At 45.6% G+C, this 18,025-nt stretch overlaps 1 protein-coding gene across 3 annotated transcripts in view; it reads right to left on the bottom strand.

Annotated features, from left to right (window-relative positions):
• The window catches only part of SK (small conductance calcium-activated potassium channel), a 470,614-nt gene that overhangs the window by 95,073 nt on the left and 357,516 nt on the right, over positions 1–18,025 (bottom strand). For all 3 annotated transcript variants that reach the window (XM_065435628.2, XM_065435629.2, XM_065435631.2), the window contains one exon: positions 6,373–6,468. In XM_065435628.2, the coding sequence (XP_065291700.2) occupies positions 6,373–6,468 (96 nt within the window). The remainder of the gene's footprint in view (positions 1–6,372; positions 6,469–18,025) is intronic.

Genomic DNA, 18,025 nt, shown 5'->3' with positions numbered 1-18,025 from the left:
AAGCTGAACCAGCAAAGGAGATTTTTTTTTCAACGCGCACACGCCTTTAGAAGAAAAATGAACAAAAAAGCTTAGTGGCTTCATTTGCGAGGAAAAAGAATGGTATCGATCAGCTACCATTCCCAAAGGAGTTTGCCTTTCTTTCTTTTCTTTGAGGTACGTTTCCTTGAATTTGATGGTCAGGCCGTGGTAATACGCTGCCTTCAAAAGTACGCATTTTAGAGCATTAGAGCACCCAAACGTACGATGAAACGCCTCACTAAATAAAACAACTTACTTCTAGCCTTTCGCTAAATAACGTTTTATGCAAGGCCTTTTGACCTTCAGTTCTGGAGATAAAGCCGTACGTAGTTTATGGAATAGTTCAGCCTCAGTGAATGTTTATATTAGGCTGTGCACTCAGAAAAGACAGGATATGGTATTTGCACGGCCATATTTCTAATTCGCAATTGCTTGCAGCAAAGCTGTTGAAGTCGCCTTAGAATTCCCCTCCCCTTTCCCAGTCTCTCTCTTTTTTTTTCTGTGCGTACCTGTAAAGCGTGCTCTGCTGCCGTACGAGTCTGCTTGAGGAGAAGAGCACATTGTTTCGCTGCCGCTTGAGGGGATTGAATGCGCGCTTCTCCTCAAGCATGATCATGTGGCAACAGAGCACGCTTTACAGGTGCCCGTTGTCGTTTCAATGACGTGCCGACATGATGATGATGATGACACTAATAATAAAGTAGTCCGAATGTGCGCGGGCAACTGAACCATGCAATAATGCAGCGCTCCGTAGAACTAACACGGCACGCAGCACAACTAAAATGATGCGAAGGACCACTGACAGTTCATTTCTTATGACTACGACACATCGTGTAATCAGACTAGTTAAAGTAAGACGCAGCTTTCTACTTATTTTATAAACGTAAATGCGTGCTAGATGATACAGGCACAGCCTAATCCTCTGCTACGACTCGAGGAGAAAGTAAGAGCGGCGCGATGAATGCACTGCAAGAAGACTTCAGTCTAGATGTTAATGGAGTTGAAAAGTGCAGCTAAATTAGTTTGCAGCTATAGTTGCCGGACCGGTGGCATGCGGAGGTAGCAGCCAGTGCAATGACGCGGCTTCATCTCACCGTGACTATAAGACGCAATCTTATTAAGAATAAGGTAGCTGCACTAATTGCAACGAGCAGCTCCATCATATCGCAAAATCTCCTGACGATTACGGAGCTAAGCCCGACACGCAGCTTTGTACAACGAGGCACCTATATACCTTGTGTTTGTTTTTACGCGGAATAATTAAAAAAAAGATGTCATATCTAGGTTCCTGCCATTTTTGCAGACAGTCTACGTGACTAGGTGGACATTAGCAGCTAGAAAATTTTCAACAATAATATCGCTGTGTAACTAAAATATGCTAATTAACTTTCCTTAATTACTAACTTTGGGGTTCATGTTCTAATTGAAAAATTGAAGCCGAGCAGAAATCATAAGGCCAGCTAGCAGCACTTGCGATACATTCGTGCCCAAAACTAGCTAAAAAATTGTACCTCGGCGTTGCAGATCGTCCCTAACTGTTAGAGAAACGCTTTCTAAAGGCTGTTAACTGGGCCGCCTACGTATTTCGTAGCACATTTTAAGGTCGCATATACCAAAAATGGTGCTCTTTTTAGGATTTCTACTAAGCAGACGTTACTTCGTTACTTCTCGGCTTCAATTTTGCGACTACAGCACGTCCCCTAAGTTAGTAATTAAAAAATATTTTTTAGTGTATATTAGTCACCTAGCCAAACTATAGCACAAATATGCCTTTCTGCTCACTGCGCCCTAGATGTGTAGCCCGAACGGCAGCGGTCTAGACGCGACAATTAGACAACGATTATTCCGCATCAATATGAAACGTCTGGCATATGCCACAAATATCATCCATTCATGTCGAATTCTTGTACTGTATATCACTACGTGGGAGGCACACGTTCGGCGTCGATCGACTCGATAACTCTATGCGCGTGTCACCGATTGTTGTCCGTTGGCTTGGCTGTGCCGATCGCGCAGTTTATTGTCGCCGGTATCTTCATTGTCTCTTCAGAGGACGAGTTCGATTGCTCCGCTTCCCTCAAAATGTGACGGGACCGCGTAGCAGCCGTCGCCGATGCCCAGCTCCCGCTCCACTCCGCGCAACGTTGCCCTTGTGTGCCACACAAAAGTGCAGCGTAGCATGACTTAAGTGTAAACTAACGCAAATAAGTTAAAATTTACTGCAACTGGCCCACCGTGGTGACTTAGCGAGCATGGCGATATGCTGCTGAGCTTGCGATCGCGGTTTAAATTCCTACCCAGGAAGCCGACTTTTCGGGGCGAAAAGCAAAAAAAAAAAAAAAATAGTAGTCGAATTTGGAGCACACGTCGAATTACCCTCAGGCAGCAAAAATCATTATGGAGCCCTCAACTTATTGTTCCTTGTAGCCCCGTAAATGCTTCTTTAAAACATCAAACCAGTAAAACAGAATCAATCAATGAATCAATGAACCAATCGATCAATCGATCAAGTATTCCACGTCTATAGAGAACTCGGCTAAAAGCACTCGACTATGACTCGACCCACCGTGGTAGCTTAGTGGCTATGGCATTGCGCTGCTAAGCTGGAGGTCGCGGGATCGATCCAGGCTGCGGCGGCCGTATTTCGATGGTGGCGAAATGAAAAAAAATGCGCGTGGTCCTCAGATTTAGGTGCACGATAAAGAACTCCAGGTGGTCTAAATCGATCCGCAGTCCCCTCACTACGGCGTTCCTCTTAATTAACTCGTAGTTTTTTTGGGAGGAGAAAAACACAGAATGTAACTTTAACTACGACGTGTACTCAATAGACTGACACGAGTACGAAATATTAGCGCACTTCGAGATACCTTACGCAGTCTTTGGTTATTGCGGCTGATTCGCGGTTGTATCACTGTCGTTATCAGAGTTGCTTCTTGTTTTTGTTTTATTTTTGTTGCTTGTTTTTTTTATCCCGGACCACGAATGCCACACTGGTGCATGCGGTGTCCGCCGCGTCGCCGCCTTCGTAATTTACGCCGCACGACGCCGGCATGCTCAGCATTCTCGCCACGGAAGCTTTAGCGCATGGAATGGGTCGTTCACGCGCCGCCGGCTACCAAGCTGCAAAACCATCGACGTAAGCACGGAAAAGGCGGCATGCATGCGGACATCAATAATGGGTGCGCCTCTGACCTTGCATTTGGGGGCGGAACGAACGTTTTTCTTTTTCACTTTGGCAGCGAAATAAATGATAAGAAGATTAAAGGAAAGTCGGCCCGAAAAAAAGAAAAATACGAAGCAATAAAGACTAGTGCGAGGACACGCGCTTTTTATACGTGGAAAAACAAGATAAAGAAGTGTAATACTTCGCTCCGTTTTGCGACCCCTATATATTTCACAAATACTAATGGATCGTGGCACTGTGCGTTTGCTAAAAGTGCAAGAAAAATGAAAAAAAGAAGGGAAAAAAACGAAGGCTGCATAATGCACTCGATAGGAGCAGCCGTGTAGAAACAACACATTTTTCGACCTATAACACTCCTGCTCCCTATTTCTACCGCCTCCTTATCACCAATTTCGAAATAGAATTCTCAGTAGCAAGTGATCTATTCGTGTATATATATATATATATATATATATATATATATATATATATATATATATATATATATATATATATATATATATATATATATATATATTTAGTAAACGATAAAAAAAGGTGGAGTCAAGGAACGTTAATGCTTTTGCCTTCCGGGAAGAAAAACAACCCGATAATAAAAGGGCGATTACTCACAATAATGGAGCCAAAGATTGCAACTTGCTCACATTTGTGCTGCGAGCGATGGCTCGCGCTGCTCAAGGAGCATTACTCTTTCTTAAGAGGGCGTTGTTGGAACTCGGCCAGCACCATACCTCCTTCGTGTAGACGACTAACTTAAGAAAGAGGTATTGCCTAGCCTGTCCTCAGGCACGCAAACAAACAAACAAACAAACAAACAAACAAACAAACAAACAAACAAACAAACAAACAAACAAACAAACAAACAAACAAACAAACAAACAAATACGCTAATTTCCTGAATCATACCGTACAATTTATGTCGCTTTCAAAAATGTTCTGAAATATCCCGAGAACATTCCTTGCAGAACAAGAACGCGTCTTCAGCCGAAACTCGCGCCTGCAGTGCGATACTTGCTAGTCGGGCTGGCGGCACTGTAGTTTATGGAGTGGTTCGAAGCCGTATGTTTTACGATCCACCCCTTTCAGTTTTTCTCTCATTGTTAAGGCATCTCTAATCTCCCCCACCGTGGACAATAACGTGTGGCAAAAGGTTCTCGTAGTTGCGAGCCGTAAACATAAAACTAGTGGCTGAGAGCTGCAGAATAATGAAGCTGCCGAAGAGGATCGGTACGCGGAAGCTAGAGGGACGAGGCCAATGTGAGAACAAAGACGAAATGAAGCCGACCAACAAACGTACGTGCCAGCCAATTCTTCGAAACAGGGGGGCTTACTTTGAAACTACCAAGCCATCGCTTTTATGCATCGTTCATATTTAACGCGGGGCTTCCGTTCCTTTGAGGCAGAAGCACGCACTACGATGAAAGCCGAAAACAGGGTGGCAGTGAAGCAAGCGAAAAATCGTGGAGCAAAGGTCCAAAGGCGAAAAAAAAAAAGAAAAAAAGAAAGAAAAGATTGAGAACGAGGAAGGGAATGAAAATGTAGTAAAACTGGTAAAGCCGGAGGCGCAGCAGCAAGCTAGATGAAGTGACCGCTCGCAGGCGATATGCAATCGATACCGCCGCGCACATACTATACCCACGGACCGCGCACGCTTGTTAAGCGATATTCACAAACAGAGTGAAAATGAGCCGCCGGCTCCATAAAAACCGTGGCTGTGAGACGGCCCGCGGAGAGGTCGGGGATAACGGGAGGGCGAGAGAGCGGGAAGCGAGAGGGGCCCGGGAACGGGAGATGCGGAGAAATACCCGCACTGGCTACAGGCGGAGAGGGTGGGACGAGAGTAAAGGGTTATCTGGGGGAGAGCGAGGAGAGAGAAGAAAGGCAGTGAAGCACGGAGTAGAGGGGGAAGGAGGGACTAAATACTACGGAAAGAAAAAAAGAAAGGAACGAGAAGGGAAAGGGTGACGGCTGGCGCTTTTAGCTAGATGAGCAAGTCCCTGCGTCTGTGCGTGAGTGCGTGCGTTCTCACTACGCCGGGGTCGGCTCCCTGCTCCCGAATGTGCGCATTCGAGGGTCCGCCTGAGAAAGGGGAGCCCTGTTTTTCGAGAGTGGGCAGAGGAGTGTAGGGGCAGGGGGGGAAACCGAGAACTCGCCTCGAGCCCGTTTCTGGAATGAAGTGTGGGGAATTTGGGGATGAATAAAACAAAATCGTTCTCCCGAACGCTCGCAAGCGCGAGCGAACAGGCGGGTGGGCGCGTAGGGACGAGGAGCTCCCTCCTAGCTCGCTCGCCCGCCCGCCCGCCCACCCCATCCTTCTCGGTCTTCATTTTGCCTCGACCGGCGGTGAATTTTACTCGGGTGGCGGAATGACGTACTGCTCGCTGGCGTGTCTGGCGGGAACCAGGAAGCGGATGCCGCGAAGCTGTCGCGCGGTTTCGGCGACGTCGGTGGGCGGCTCCGAATCGGGTGGGGAGATATCGTGTAGCGCAGGGAGATTTCGTCGGTAATCCGATATCCGCGGGCGCTGTGGTCGGGAGCAAACGTGCAGCCGAATCGGGATATCATTCCGCGAGTGCAGGTCGATGCGAAACATTTGCTGTCTTCGTGGGCTTTTCTTTTTTCCTTGCATATCCCTGCTTGGGAGACTGTGCCCCAGTGTCGTCTGAAAGGCTGAAGCACTGCCACTTGGTTTTAGAAACGCTACCCATTCGCTGTCGTCGCTTTCGTGCAGTCATTAGAATGACGTAGCGTAAGCTTAGAATAGTGAGCTCGCCATTAAATCAAATTAACAGGTAGGTTAGACCTTCCGCATAAAGAAATACTGCTCTGCTCTATCCTGCAGATTTTTCATAACTGCGACGGTTTGAGAGAATTTCACCCCTAAATCGCCTCTTACTACTAAGAAACAACCCGGAGAAACCAGTGAGAGTTCGAGACAATCGGCTTGCCGTATGCTCGTTCTAACCAAATTAGGGCCCGGACTTGCGAAGCCGTTCCGACATAAGGGGGGGGGGGGGGGGGATTCGTAACAGTGGAAGACATCCAGTTGTTATAATATAGGGCACAGCAGAGCATGCGACAGATTATGAGAGACAGTGTCTTCTAAAAAGCAAAGCTTTGTTATTCCGGCCCCAGATGTTCCGAGGAAAACGACGAGGAGTACTCACCTGAACTTCTAAGGCATGGTAGGCTACTATGAGACCGAGCAGCATGATGGTGGACACAGTGATGAGCGTTTTTACCGACATCGAGTACACCGAACTCTGGAAGAGAGAAGAGAGAGAGAGAAAAAAGGACGATTAACACGGCATGTAGGGACTTAATTCTCCGTTTGTCATGAAGTACAAACGCCAATTACAACTTTTTCTTTCTATATTTTTGATTTTTATTTATCTTTTGTTTTGCTGTGAAGCATTTCTCATCTCATCTATCGTTATATCCTTAACCTTGGCCTGCACTCTTTCTTTACAGCCGCTAGGGTAATTAGCACTATTTTGTGTTTAATTAACTCGGTGCTACGAAAATATTTGCTTGAAGTCATTCATTTCTTATGTTTATCCTTCGGATAAAGCCAGAAAGTTGGAACTATCGCACCGCAAGCTAATAAAAGTTTGATTGCAAATTGAGAGGTCACCGTTTTCCTGCCACCTAATCACCCGTAATCAAGTAATATTTTTCTTTAACAATCGCTTTTTGCCCTTTTTGGAAAGTGTAATTTACTGACTACTTGCGGAGAGCTAACTCACTCTCTGTTTTAAACATAAACGCGTTCCTTCACAACAAATACTTCAGGTCGTTTTACGTTGTTCTTTATCCTGCGATAAGTATTAACCTCACGAAAAAGTACTTCGGGCAAACAACTTGTGCGTTTTCGTTCTGTTGCAATGCCTCAACGAAAGATTCTCAGTAAGTCGTGTAATGTTCATTCAGCTTCATATTTTAAAGCGGCGGCGCGCACTGGCGATCAGTGTAAAAATAAGAAAAGAAAAAGAGCAACAACAACAACACCGACAACAACAAAAAGCACTAGACTTTCACCAAGGCATGAATATCTAGAAGACAGGGTCGGATATAAACGTCGAAACCCTGTCTCCAAGCTTTCACACAAACACATAGTTTCCTCCCGGCGGCACAAGCCAGAAAACAATGGTGTAGCTCCCTGTTTTTGCTAGGCACTTGACATAACAAAATACACGTGATATGCAACACAAGCCAAAAAAAGAAACAACGGTTTCGCTTTTTGGTTTTGCTACGCACTTCATATAACAAAGTAGACGTGAAATGCTGTGGGACGTGAAAAATGCTCCCTCCTTTCGTGTGTGTGTGCGTGTGCTATTTCGTGCTCGCGCTGCGAGCCTCACTAGCTCTGTCCCAAGAAAAATATAGGGTATCGTGGCGCGCTGGCACACAAGCGAGCATTTTTCACCGCTGCGGATACATAACCGCACTCAATGCAAAGCAGGGCCCCCGCAGGCGCGCAAGCGAACACAGGCATCAATGGCGCGACCAGCAGACACTTTATACCGCAGCCACTTCGGCGCCGCATCGCCCTGAACGGATGTCTACGCGACGGCGGTTGCCTTCGCTTTCCCGTTCAGCTAGGCGCTGGGAATAAGGATTGACGTTCCTCTTTCGGAACGTCGACCGCGCATACATATCCCCGCATACCCACCACGATGGCTGTCCTGCTGCAAGTTGCATACCCGCACATAGGCTCAAGAAATGCGTATCGTCAGCACTCCATATGGACGTGTTTGAACGGGAATACGATGAAAGGCCACGAATGCAAACTCAAAACGCACTCTGGTGGCTGCTGCAACATTGGCATCAAGCAGCGGTAGCTGACAAGGCGTGCTGTTCGACGGACAACGGGACCCAATAACATCAAACGCACCTTAAATGCCAGTGTCATGTAAAAGTACATTTGCAATGAAGCTTAGCCGCCAGATTGCTTACTAGACTGCACAGGTTGCAAAGTTTACTTACGAGATCTATTCAGCCTGTCTGTACAAAGTATCGCTACAATCGTCTCATAGTCTACAGGTCCGTTTAATAACGGGTCACATATACTGTAGTACAGAGGCTATCTTGGAAACAGTCTACGATTCGTAGACATATGCATGGTTCTGCGATTATGAATTGTTATTTATACGATGTGTATAGGTTTTATAATAAAAACAGAAAGCCATAAACCAATAGTAAAAAAGGAAGCCAAGTTCATTCACTGTCTGAACCTTATATTATAAGGTTCAGGTGTTGCAATATTCCTGCTGAAATGTTGAGACGTGTTTTCCGTATTACGATTACGAAACTGATATCGATTCCTCATAAATTACGCATCGCTCCGCAATAGTTACAACACAGAAAACGCAAAATAATTGAGCTTCTGACGGCACGTTAAACATCTGCGTTGAAGGCCCTACTCGCGCTATTAAGGTTCTTGCGGTCTACGGGGCTTCACGACAGACTCTAAGAATGCCGCCCCCTACCGCTCTGTAGTGTACGCGCTTTGTTCGTGCTTGTCTCCCTTTTTTTCTATCTCCCCCTTCCACTCTGTTTCTCTTTTTATCCCTCTTAACCCTTCCCCCTGTGCAGGGTAGCCAACCGGAACTACCTTTGGTTAATCTCCCTGCCTTTCTCTGCATTATTTTCTCTCTCTCTTTCCGCAGTATACACCCGTAACATTGTAGTTTCCCTTTTTTTTTGTAGCAGTCCGACGTAGTTAACAGTGTACATTGACGGTGAAATGGCGAGCGACGGCACGAGAGCTCAACCAAATGTGAGAGTTTCCGACGCCACCAGGTCTGCACGAGTGAGTGAAAGAAGACGAAACAAAAACTGATTCCACTTGAGAGGGTGGCAACATGCACAGCACATAACGCGCACCGTTGCCAGTAGAGCGCGCTAAAGTAAGCATAACGCGTTTCTCAGAGGAAACCGTGCATTGCAACGCGGAATCAAGATGGTGCTGGATCGTGCATGATGAACTCCCGTTTCATTTGGAAACGCAGTCGCACTCGCTTCGTTGGTTGCAGACCTGGGACTCCCTCTTCGTTAGGCTAGGTGCAGTCCGACGCAACGATTACTTAACCTAGTGACGTTAGTTAACCACGCATTGCATTTGACTCGGATGAATATTGCTGAAGCATGCGCCTGAGTGCCACTGTAAATTTCGACGACTGTTTCCCAGCGCTGCACACAGGCGCGCACGCACGTGCACGAAAGAACCAGGGTAAGAAACTATACGCATACTCTACTTGTACAAATGGCTTGCGTTATGTCCGTTTGAACTACCTCGCCAAATAGCGTTAGGTAATGGTGTATGGGACCGGTGGCTCATGTATTCGCTCGTCTGACCATGGACATTCGGAAACTTAAAAAAAAAAGCGTATGCTCGCCGTTAAACAACTTATATTCATCCGTTTATTAAATCGTTCATACTTTACAACCTACCAAATAAAGTAATGTTGGCCAATAAAGAGTAGCCGCTTACATGTCTTACAACCAAACATTTTAATGCGTGATAATACACGGCAGAAATCTAGTTGACATTGTTTTTCTTCTATTTTATATATCGAGTGCTGAGCACACGTCACCAGAGACTGTCCCTGTGCTCATTTGGGACAACAATGTAAAACTTCATCAAGTGCAGTGCCGGCCAGCTCATGCGTAGTGAACACGGATTTTCGAACCCATACCGTAACAAGTGCATTGTATTGACACCATTTTTGTGTCTGCAACCGTTACTTCAAGCATAGGTCGCACTAGGCACGCTGTACTCAAGAATCGGCTTCAAAGTATGCTTCTACAATACTCTTTAAAAATATTTATTATTTTGTTGGTATCAGCGTTTTTTAAAATTTATTTTGTATTGCCGCCTTGTGTCTTACAGGGTAGCGTTGTTCATATTCTAGGAATATTTTTGTTCGCGACTTTGGTTTGAGAATTGCTGTGTGATGTTGATGCTAGTTCCATTAACAGTTACGTTGCTATGCAGTTGTGTGCACTTTTACAGAATGAAACTCGTTTTTGCATTGTAGTAGATGTGTACAACACCAGCTGTTCACGAGGAAAGAAGTAGCAGGGGCTGCATCTGCGTACCAACGCCTCACTTTTTAGCACATCAATAACGAGAGAGAGGTAATAAGTTTCTTGTCACTGCCTAGAAAAGAGAGCCAGACAAATGAGCGATTAGTTAGTTAGTTAGTTAGTTAGTTAGTTAGATAGATAGATAGATAGATAGATAGATAGATAGATAGATAGATAGATAGATAGATAGATAGATAGATAGATAGATAGATAGATAGATAGATAGATAGATAGATAGATAGATAGATAGATAGATAGATAGATAGATAGATAGATAGATAGATAGATAGATAGATAGATAGATAGATAGATGAAACCAAGCCTGCAGCTTGGAAATACCACGCACTTATTTTTTTGCAGCGACATTCCTTGATCGCTATGTTGTACCACGGAGGGGGGAGGGGGAGGGGGGGGGGGCTCTGCATAATGTAATCGCTGCGTGATGTCGGCGCAATGCGTACGACTCGCCGTGAAACTGGCGGTGTGCGTCCGGAGATTCGCGTACGTCGGAACATCCCCCTTCATCACCGTTTAAGAGTTGGCTTGAATTTCGTTGTTGTTGTAATTTCTTTTTTTTGCTAGTCTTCTCGACGCACCACTCACTATGCACGCACTCACTATCTTGCCCCGCTTGGCATTCGGAGAGAGAAAAAGGACAGAGAAATAGAGACGGAGAGGAAAATATCGCGCATAATTCGCGCGCATGCATTCGTTGGCGTCGCGCCAGGACACTTTGTTGGATGGGCGCGGGCGCGGGTCGCGCTTGGACAAGCGCGCTGCCTGACGGCTAAACGACTGACGCAGGGATTCACGCTACCCACGCGGCAGCGCGTGATACAAAAGCGCAGGAAGTGGAGGAACGCAATGAGATGAATGGTATAGTGCGACCGAAACGGAAGTACAATGGTAATACGAAATGAGCGACAAAGACGACACGAGGGCGAAGAGAAGGAGGAGGAAAATGAGTTAGAAGAGAAAGAAGGGGAGGTGTTGTCTTTTGAGAGGCCGAGCAATGGCGAAACAAGAGCTCGACGCTGTTCCATCGCGAGAAGATCAAGAGAGGCCAAAAAGGAAAGCGAGAGAAAGAAACAAGTGGGAGACTCGAGAGGAACGCAACTTGCCTCGCTGTTTGCTGCTACTGACTCTATAGCGCTGCCGGGGTGCTGCGCATCCTGACGAAGGGTTTCGGTAGCTAGGAAAATACACAACTCGACACGCGCGCGCGCACGAATAGAAGGAGCCGAGTGCCTTTCCTTCTCATCTCTCTCTCTCTCTCTCGTGTTGACAAACGGCACGCGTTGTCGTCAGCGCGGTGCGCACTTAATTCACGTGATGATGAGACGAGGCGGCGCGTTAAGCGCTCGCGCGAGAATTGCAATTCACGTCGAGCTCGTATTTTATCCCGCTGAAAAAAAATAAAGCGAAAAGGTTTTGCAGGCAAAGCTCGTGGGCGATGCCTCTTAGAGGCATCACGGAGCCGGAGAAAAAAATCTGCGTTTAACAATAATCATTCTGTGGAAACGTTGCGTTATAAGCCCTGGTGCTTGTGTGAAAAGATTATTTGATATGTAACCGTGAACCCTGAATGAGGTATGATGGAACCACCCAAGAGATAAGGAGTAGCCGGCGCCTTAAACTGCGCGCCAACATCTCCTTACATCATATCAATAAAAAAAAAACGCACTCGCGAAACAGGCCGGGCGCCCTATTGAAAAGCATTTCGCACGCTAGAGCAGGTTGCAAGAACAAACTCCAGCCAATGGCAAAATCGCATATATCAATCAATCAATCAATCAATCAATCAATCAATCAATCAATCAATCAATCAATCAATCAATCAATCAATCAATCAATCAATTTTATGTACGAGAAACAAAAGGAACTGGAGGGACTCCTGGACAAAAAGCTGTCGCAGCAGCTTGACGGAGGCCCACGGTTCCTTACATGGCAGTGCAGTAGCACTCACATGATATATACACAGAAGGCTTTATACACAACAAACATTACGCATCGCATATATGCATAAAAAATGACATTTTACACTTGAATGCTATATACTAAAGTGTCACTATGAAGAAAGAAAGTAATCACGCAAACCATTTTTATTTAGCGTAGCTGTGTGCTTATTTTTGTTTAGTACAGTCGGTATATTTTATGTCAAGGACTGTAGGCTGTAATTGTTTCGAAACCGAGGTAGCCTCCATACCTCGGAGTTTCGTGTAGTATGTTTTGTGTGAGTGCAGAGTTATAGCTGAGCGACGGATGTAAAATAATTATTAACATGTTCAGATGAGAAGTAAATTGTTTCTAGTAATCTGTCTGTATAATTTATCTACGCGGTTTAGTCTGTATTTGAGAAATATATTATCTGTTGGCGAAAGCAGAATAACGTTCTCTATATACCGAACTATTTTCTTTTGAAGTATCACCAGCTTTTGCAAGTTAGATTAAATGTTGTAGCCCAGACAAGGTAAGAGTAATTTCTTATGCTGCATTGGTAGAGCCTCAGCAACTTGAGGCTGTGCGGCGACGGTTTCGCTCTCGTAGTTAGAAATGTGCGGCAACGTGCCATAGCACCGGTAACCGCGGAGAGTTTGCCGCAGAGATGTTTGATATGGGTATCCCAACGTCAATTAGAAGAAAAATGTACGCCAAGAATTTTAAATTCTTCAACCAGTTCAATGCGTCGGATCTGAAAATAAATAGCATGATTATTCTTAAGTGGTTTATTCTTTGCTCAAAATATTACAACTTTTGTTTTCTTTGCGTTTACTTTAAGCTTATTAGTCTGTGTCCAAACAGACAAACGTGCTATAATTTTATTACATTTTTGCGCAAGTTCATTCGCATCAGGACCTGAGACACGCAACGTGCAATCATCCGCGTACCATAATGAACCGAACCTCACTGTTTATGTTTACGATATCAGTATGGTTACGTATCGTATAACGTTATAAAGACCTTCGCTAATTCTGCAGTGAGCCGGAAATGCAGCATGCCGGTCTTGCGTTGTCTTCGCTCACAGAGAAAACGAACAGGTCTTACTACCATATTTTGCATTTATTTATTTATTTATTTCTGATGGCTTGCAAGTATTTATTGATGCAAAAGAGTAAAACGGCTCGTTGGGCTAGAAACCCGGCGTCCGGCGTCTGTAGCAGCGAAATGGCACCTAAATTCCCATTGGCTGCGACGCCACGGCACGAGCGATATATATATACATATACACACACACACACACACACACATGTATATATATATATATATATATATATATATATATATATATATATATATATATATATATATATATATATATATATATATATATATAAACACGCCAGGGGTGTACGAGCGTATTGTTTTGTACCTTTTATCAACGGTTTTCTTCAGTTTGTTTATAGACGTTATGCAAAATCTGCTGCCATCTATTCCACCACGTTTAAATGGAGGCGCCGGAGTGAGGAGAGGGGCAACAGCGGGCGAAGTACTCAGAATTTGAATCAAGCTAAATGTGTCATGCTGGAAAGCAAACCAAGGAAGTAAGAATGCTCCGCTCGAAATGGGAGCTACGAAAGCGTCATGCGAAAAATCTCCACATCTCGGCAACTGCGAATTCCGAGGACGGCAACGTGGCTTAGAGCCGCTCGGTTCTACACGCATAATGTTACCGTCGGGATTAAGCGGATTGCAATTTTCCTCGCGAAGCACACGAGGCCGTGGTTCTCCATTCTTTCGACGCCTGGGCAAGTTTTCGCGACAATTGTGCTCTCGGAAACTATCCACGAGTGTAATGGTACTTTTTTGTCGTTTCCTTCTGGAGCATTACCAGCTGCCGTTACTTATATTTTGCGTGTGTATGTCCCATATTCTATCAGCACTCAATCATAAAGTGTCCAACATTTACATAATGTACCACAGCCAAAACTCCCGTTCAACTGTACCGTAAGCGTCGTTCGTATTTTTAGACAAAAAAGAAGAGAGAGAGAAAAAAGAAAAGCTTGCACGACCGCGTTAGTGTTTATATGGTAGCTAAGCTACCGCATGTAAGCTGTCCACGTGTCTCATGCGATCAATACTAAAAAACACCAGCGCTGCAAGAAATGACTAGCACACGTTGTGACTAAGCTTCAATTAGCTGCCTTAAACAGCTCCAAGATCGCCAAATAATTCTTATCTTTCCCATGGAGAACGAATAAATCGCCTCAAAAATGTTCAGTTCCTATACATCTAATTGTCATGCTTCCTTTTTTTTTTTGCAGGACATCTTGCGTTAGCGCAGAGCAACGCCCAAGAAATATGAGTACACACAAAAAAGAATCAATTACTCGGCGTCAATCTGTGGATTGTGCGATTTCCGCAACGTTGCGATTGGCCTACAACAGCTTGAGGACTACAAATTTTCCCGTGCTTTATTTCGGCTACGACGCGAATTGCCGCATATGAGCACTAGTGTTCACACGACGACATTATGGGTGCATGGCGCAAATTATGAGTCGCGCATGCACTTAAATTTCATCGTTTATGTGCATACGTGTAACCCGCCCCAGAAGCTCGGAATATGCTTTTCTTTACTGTATCATATACTTATCCTGCGCACAAAAATGCAGATTTTTGTTTTCTGTTCTTGCGAGGGGGTTAAGGAACAGCATTTTTATCACAAGCTAGTAGAATTTTACTTAAGGAACTGTTATGATGCTCGACTTTTTATAACAAAGAAGTGAAGGAAGCCATCGCTTGTTCTAAACAAGATTACTGCGATTGGAAACAAAGAAAAAAAGATCGTTTATTTTTTTACCATGAAGGACCAGCAACGTGTTAATGTTCGTATGTTCATATGTTCGTTCGTTAATGTTCGGACCAGCAACGTGTCCGTATTTACCGGCAATTTCGTTTTTTTTCTCCTTTTTTTTCTTTTTGCGGCAGGGATGAATTGGTTGCTACTCCTCCACTGCTAATAATTTTCTGCATGAATTGCATGAAGTGTGGCTGCAACGTTACATCAAGGACTGCTTTAATGTTGTAACTAGTGGTTCGATAAAACACTGGTTCACATGTTGGAATTCAAACACAGAACAATTACCTAACCCACGGCGCATTCACTCGATGAAACCTATGCAATGAGCGCAGTGGGCTCTCTCGCTTTTGCGGCCAGAGCAACCTTCCAACATGGCACCGGTTAGCTGGTTGCGTTGCGTCGCGTCGCGGTCAGATGATGACACTTTTGCATGAGCTCCAAAAGTTATGCACACACATAAGGAAATCTATATAGTGAACTAAAGTATGTATTGCAAGCCAAAGATTTAGGACTTTGAGAGTGACTCCAACCAAAAAAGGGAATTAAATTCCCCCTTTGTTTTGGTTGGACTCACAGTCGAAGTCCTAATCAGTCTTCCGAACCAGACAGGTAATTTTGTCGAAAAGTTTAGCTTCAAACCAAAGAATTTATGTGATAAGCTTCAGCCGGATAGTTATGTATGCAGGGGTACGTTTATGCGTTGATACAGTGGACAGAGCTCGAATTCAACAGGTTGTTTAGACTGTCATCCAAATTAGTACCTGGAGCAGTCCTGCACCTGACAACCTAACGTCAAGGAAGAAGGCCGTGCAGGCGCTATTGCGCTTTCTGCGATCTACCGACCTTCGCGAACGTCTTTAACTGGAACGCCTTTTGTCCGTGTGTGTCTCCATGTGTGCATGTTTCTCTTTTTTTTTTGAGTTTTCCTCTCTGTCATCTTTCTAACCCCTGTCTCCCATCCCCAGTGTAGGGTAGCAAACCGGAGACTGATATCTGGTTGACCTCCCTGACTTTCCTCTCTCTCTCTCTCTCTCCTCTGCACATGAATTTTAAGGACTGCAAGAGTGTATCCCATATTCGTTTAGTGTGTACAGTGATATTTAGTGAGCAGTCCGTCGATGGTACGCTTATCGTTATTATCATTATCTTCTCACTCACATTGATTGATTGATTGATTGATAGCAACAGAACAGTATGGAAGGGAGTAGCCGAAGCCCAAAATTTATTAATAATTGCTTAATAATTTAGTACCAAACTTAACAGAAACATAGTGGTGGTTCGGGAGAAACTACTTATCGCACTGCTATCGCCGAGAAGCATTACCGAAGCGCAGCATCGTGCTATCGCCAACTTCCGGGTGCTGCCTCTGAACGACCGCCTTCGGCTCCTTAGTTTGGGGGGCAAAACGGAGCCTGAATTCGCGTTAATGTGGCGCGCGCAGACCGAGCTGCGTGCACGAACGCCCCGAGGCGCAAGAGCGATAAAAAAAATCGGGCGCAATCCGCGCCCAAATTGGAAGCGCGAACGATAACGGGGCGTTGAAACAAGGGGGCCGCAACTGCCACCATTACGCGGGGAAAAAATATCAGAAAAAGAAGGCAAACTGGGGTGCGCATCTCTTGTTCTCTCCTTCCAGACAAGAAAGAAAGAAAGAAAGAAAGGAAGAGAGAGAGAGAGAGGAAGTAAAATAAAGAAAATAGAAAATACCTCACAGACGGAAACAAACAGGGCAGATGCCAAGAAAGGTGAATGGAGCGAAGTGCTCGGCAAATGAGCTGGAGAAGAAAATAAGAAAAAAAAAGAAAGAAAGAAACGGAAGAAAGAAAGAGGGGCAGGGAGGAGAGGAGGAAAATGTCATATAGTAATCCTTCTCTCGCGTCATTTTCCTTTCTCGCGTCTTCCTTGTTATTATCTCTCTTCTATCCTTTGATTTGGAGCTGCCGAGAAGCCCGTTGCCACGCGAATGCAGAGGGGCTGGAGAGCCGCGAGAAACCATCTCCCGTCACGGGGCTGCAGCGATGCCCGGGGCCAGGCCTCGCTGCATCTTTCCTTCTCTTCGCTGCCTCCCCCACTTCTCCTCGCAGCACCGCGCCTTCGGCTTTATCCGTACACCGACCCAGCCGCCTCCTTTCGCCGCGATTGAGTCGTCGTCGTCGTCGTCTCGAGATTGCGGCCGCGTCTCTCGTCCTTGTCGCGCTTGCTTACTCACCGGATAGTTTGCCGCTCGGGTGGCTTAGTTTGCCTCCTCCCTCTGACGGCTGCGAACCAACCGAAGGAAACACTCGCGCGCGCCCCAGCGTTGCATTGATATTGTTGTTGCTGTTGTCGTCGTAGTTGTTATTGCTGCTGTCTTTCTGTGTTTTGCGCGTCACCGGTTCCGGCGCGCTTTAGCGAATCGCGCGCTTCTTGTCGTCAAGGGGCAACAATTACGCGCCGGACGACCGGCGCGAAGGAATTTACACTCACTCCAGCGCCACTCCACCCCCCTCACTTCCCACGGCCCCCCTCTTTCTTCCTACTGCTTGCTCCAACCGTGACCAAGATGTCGTTCCCTGCCGAAGAGATTGCGTGGCAAGCGGGAGAAGAAGACGAGGCGAGGGAGCTTCACGTTCCGGATAATCGCGGCAAGAACAAGTTTCGGAAGTCGCTAATCCTTTTCTCGCTTCCTTGCTTCCTTGCATTAGTTAGTCCCCCCCCCTTGAGATCGCATCTTGCTGCCTGGGAGCAAATAGAGCGCGACAGCGTACCACGCCGGAAGAAGAAGCAAGTTTCTGGAGACAGTTGTGCTCTAACACTGCGGCAGACGCGGCGTTCCGGTTTTCGAAGCAAGGCGCGTAAACATCCTAGACACGATGCCTCGCTCCGTTGAGGGACTTCTATTGCTATTATTGAATGGAAATTAAAAAAAAGAAAGTAAATATAATTTGAGCTGC

The sequence above is a fragment of the Dermacentor albipictus genome, chromosome 2 (genome assembly GCF_038994185.2).
Source record: "Dermacentor albipictus isolate Rhodes 1998 colony chromosome 2, USDA_Dalb.pri_finalv2, whole genome shotgun sequence".
Taxonomy (NCBI): Eukaryota; Metazoa; Arthropoda; class Arachnida; order Ixodida; family Ixodidae; genus Dermacentor; species Dermacentor albipictus.
Note: the sequence above shows the minus strand (reverse complement) of the source record. Positions and strands in the feature narration are given on the sequence as shown.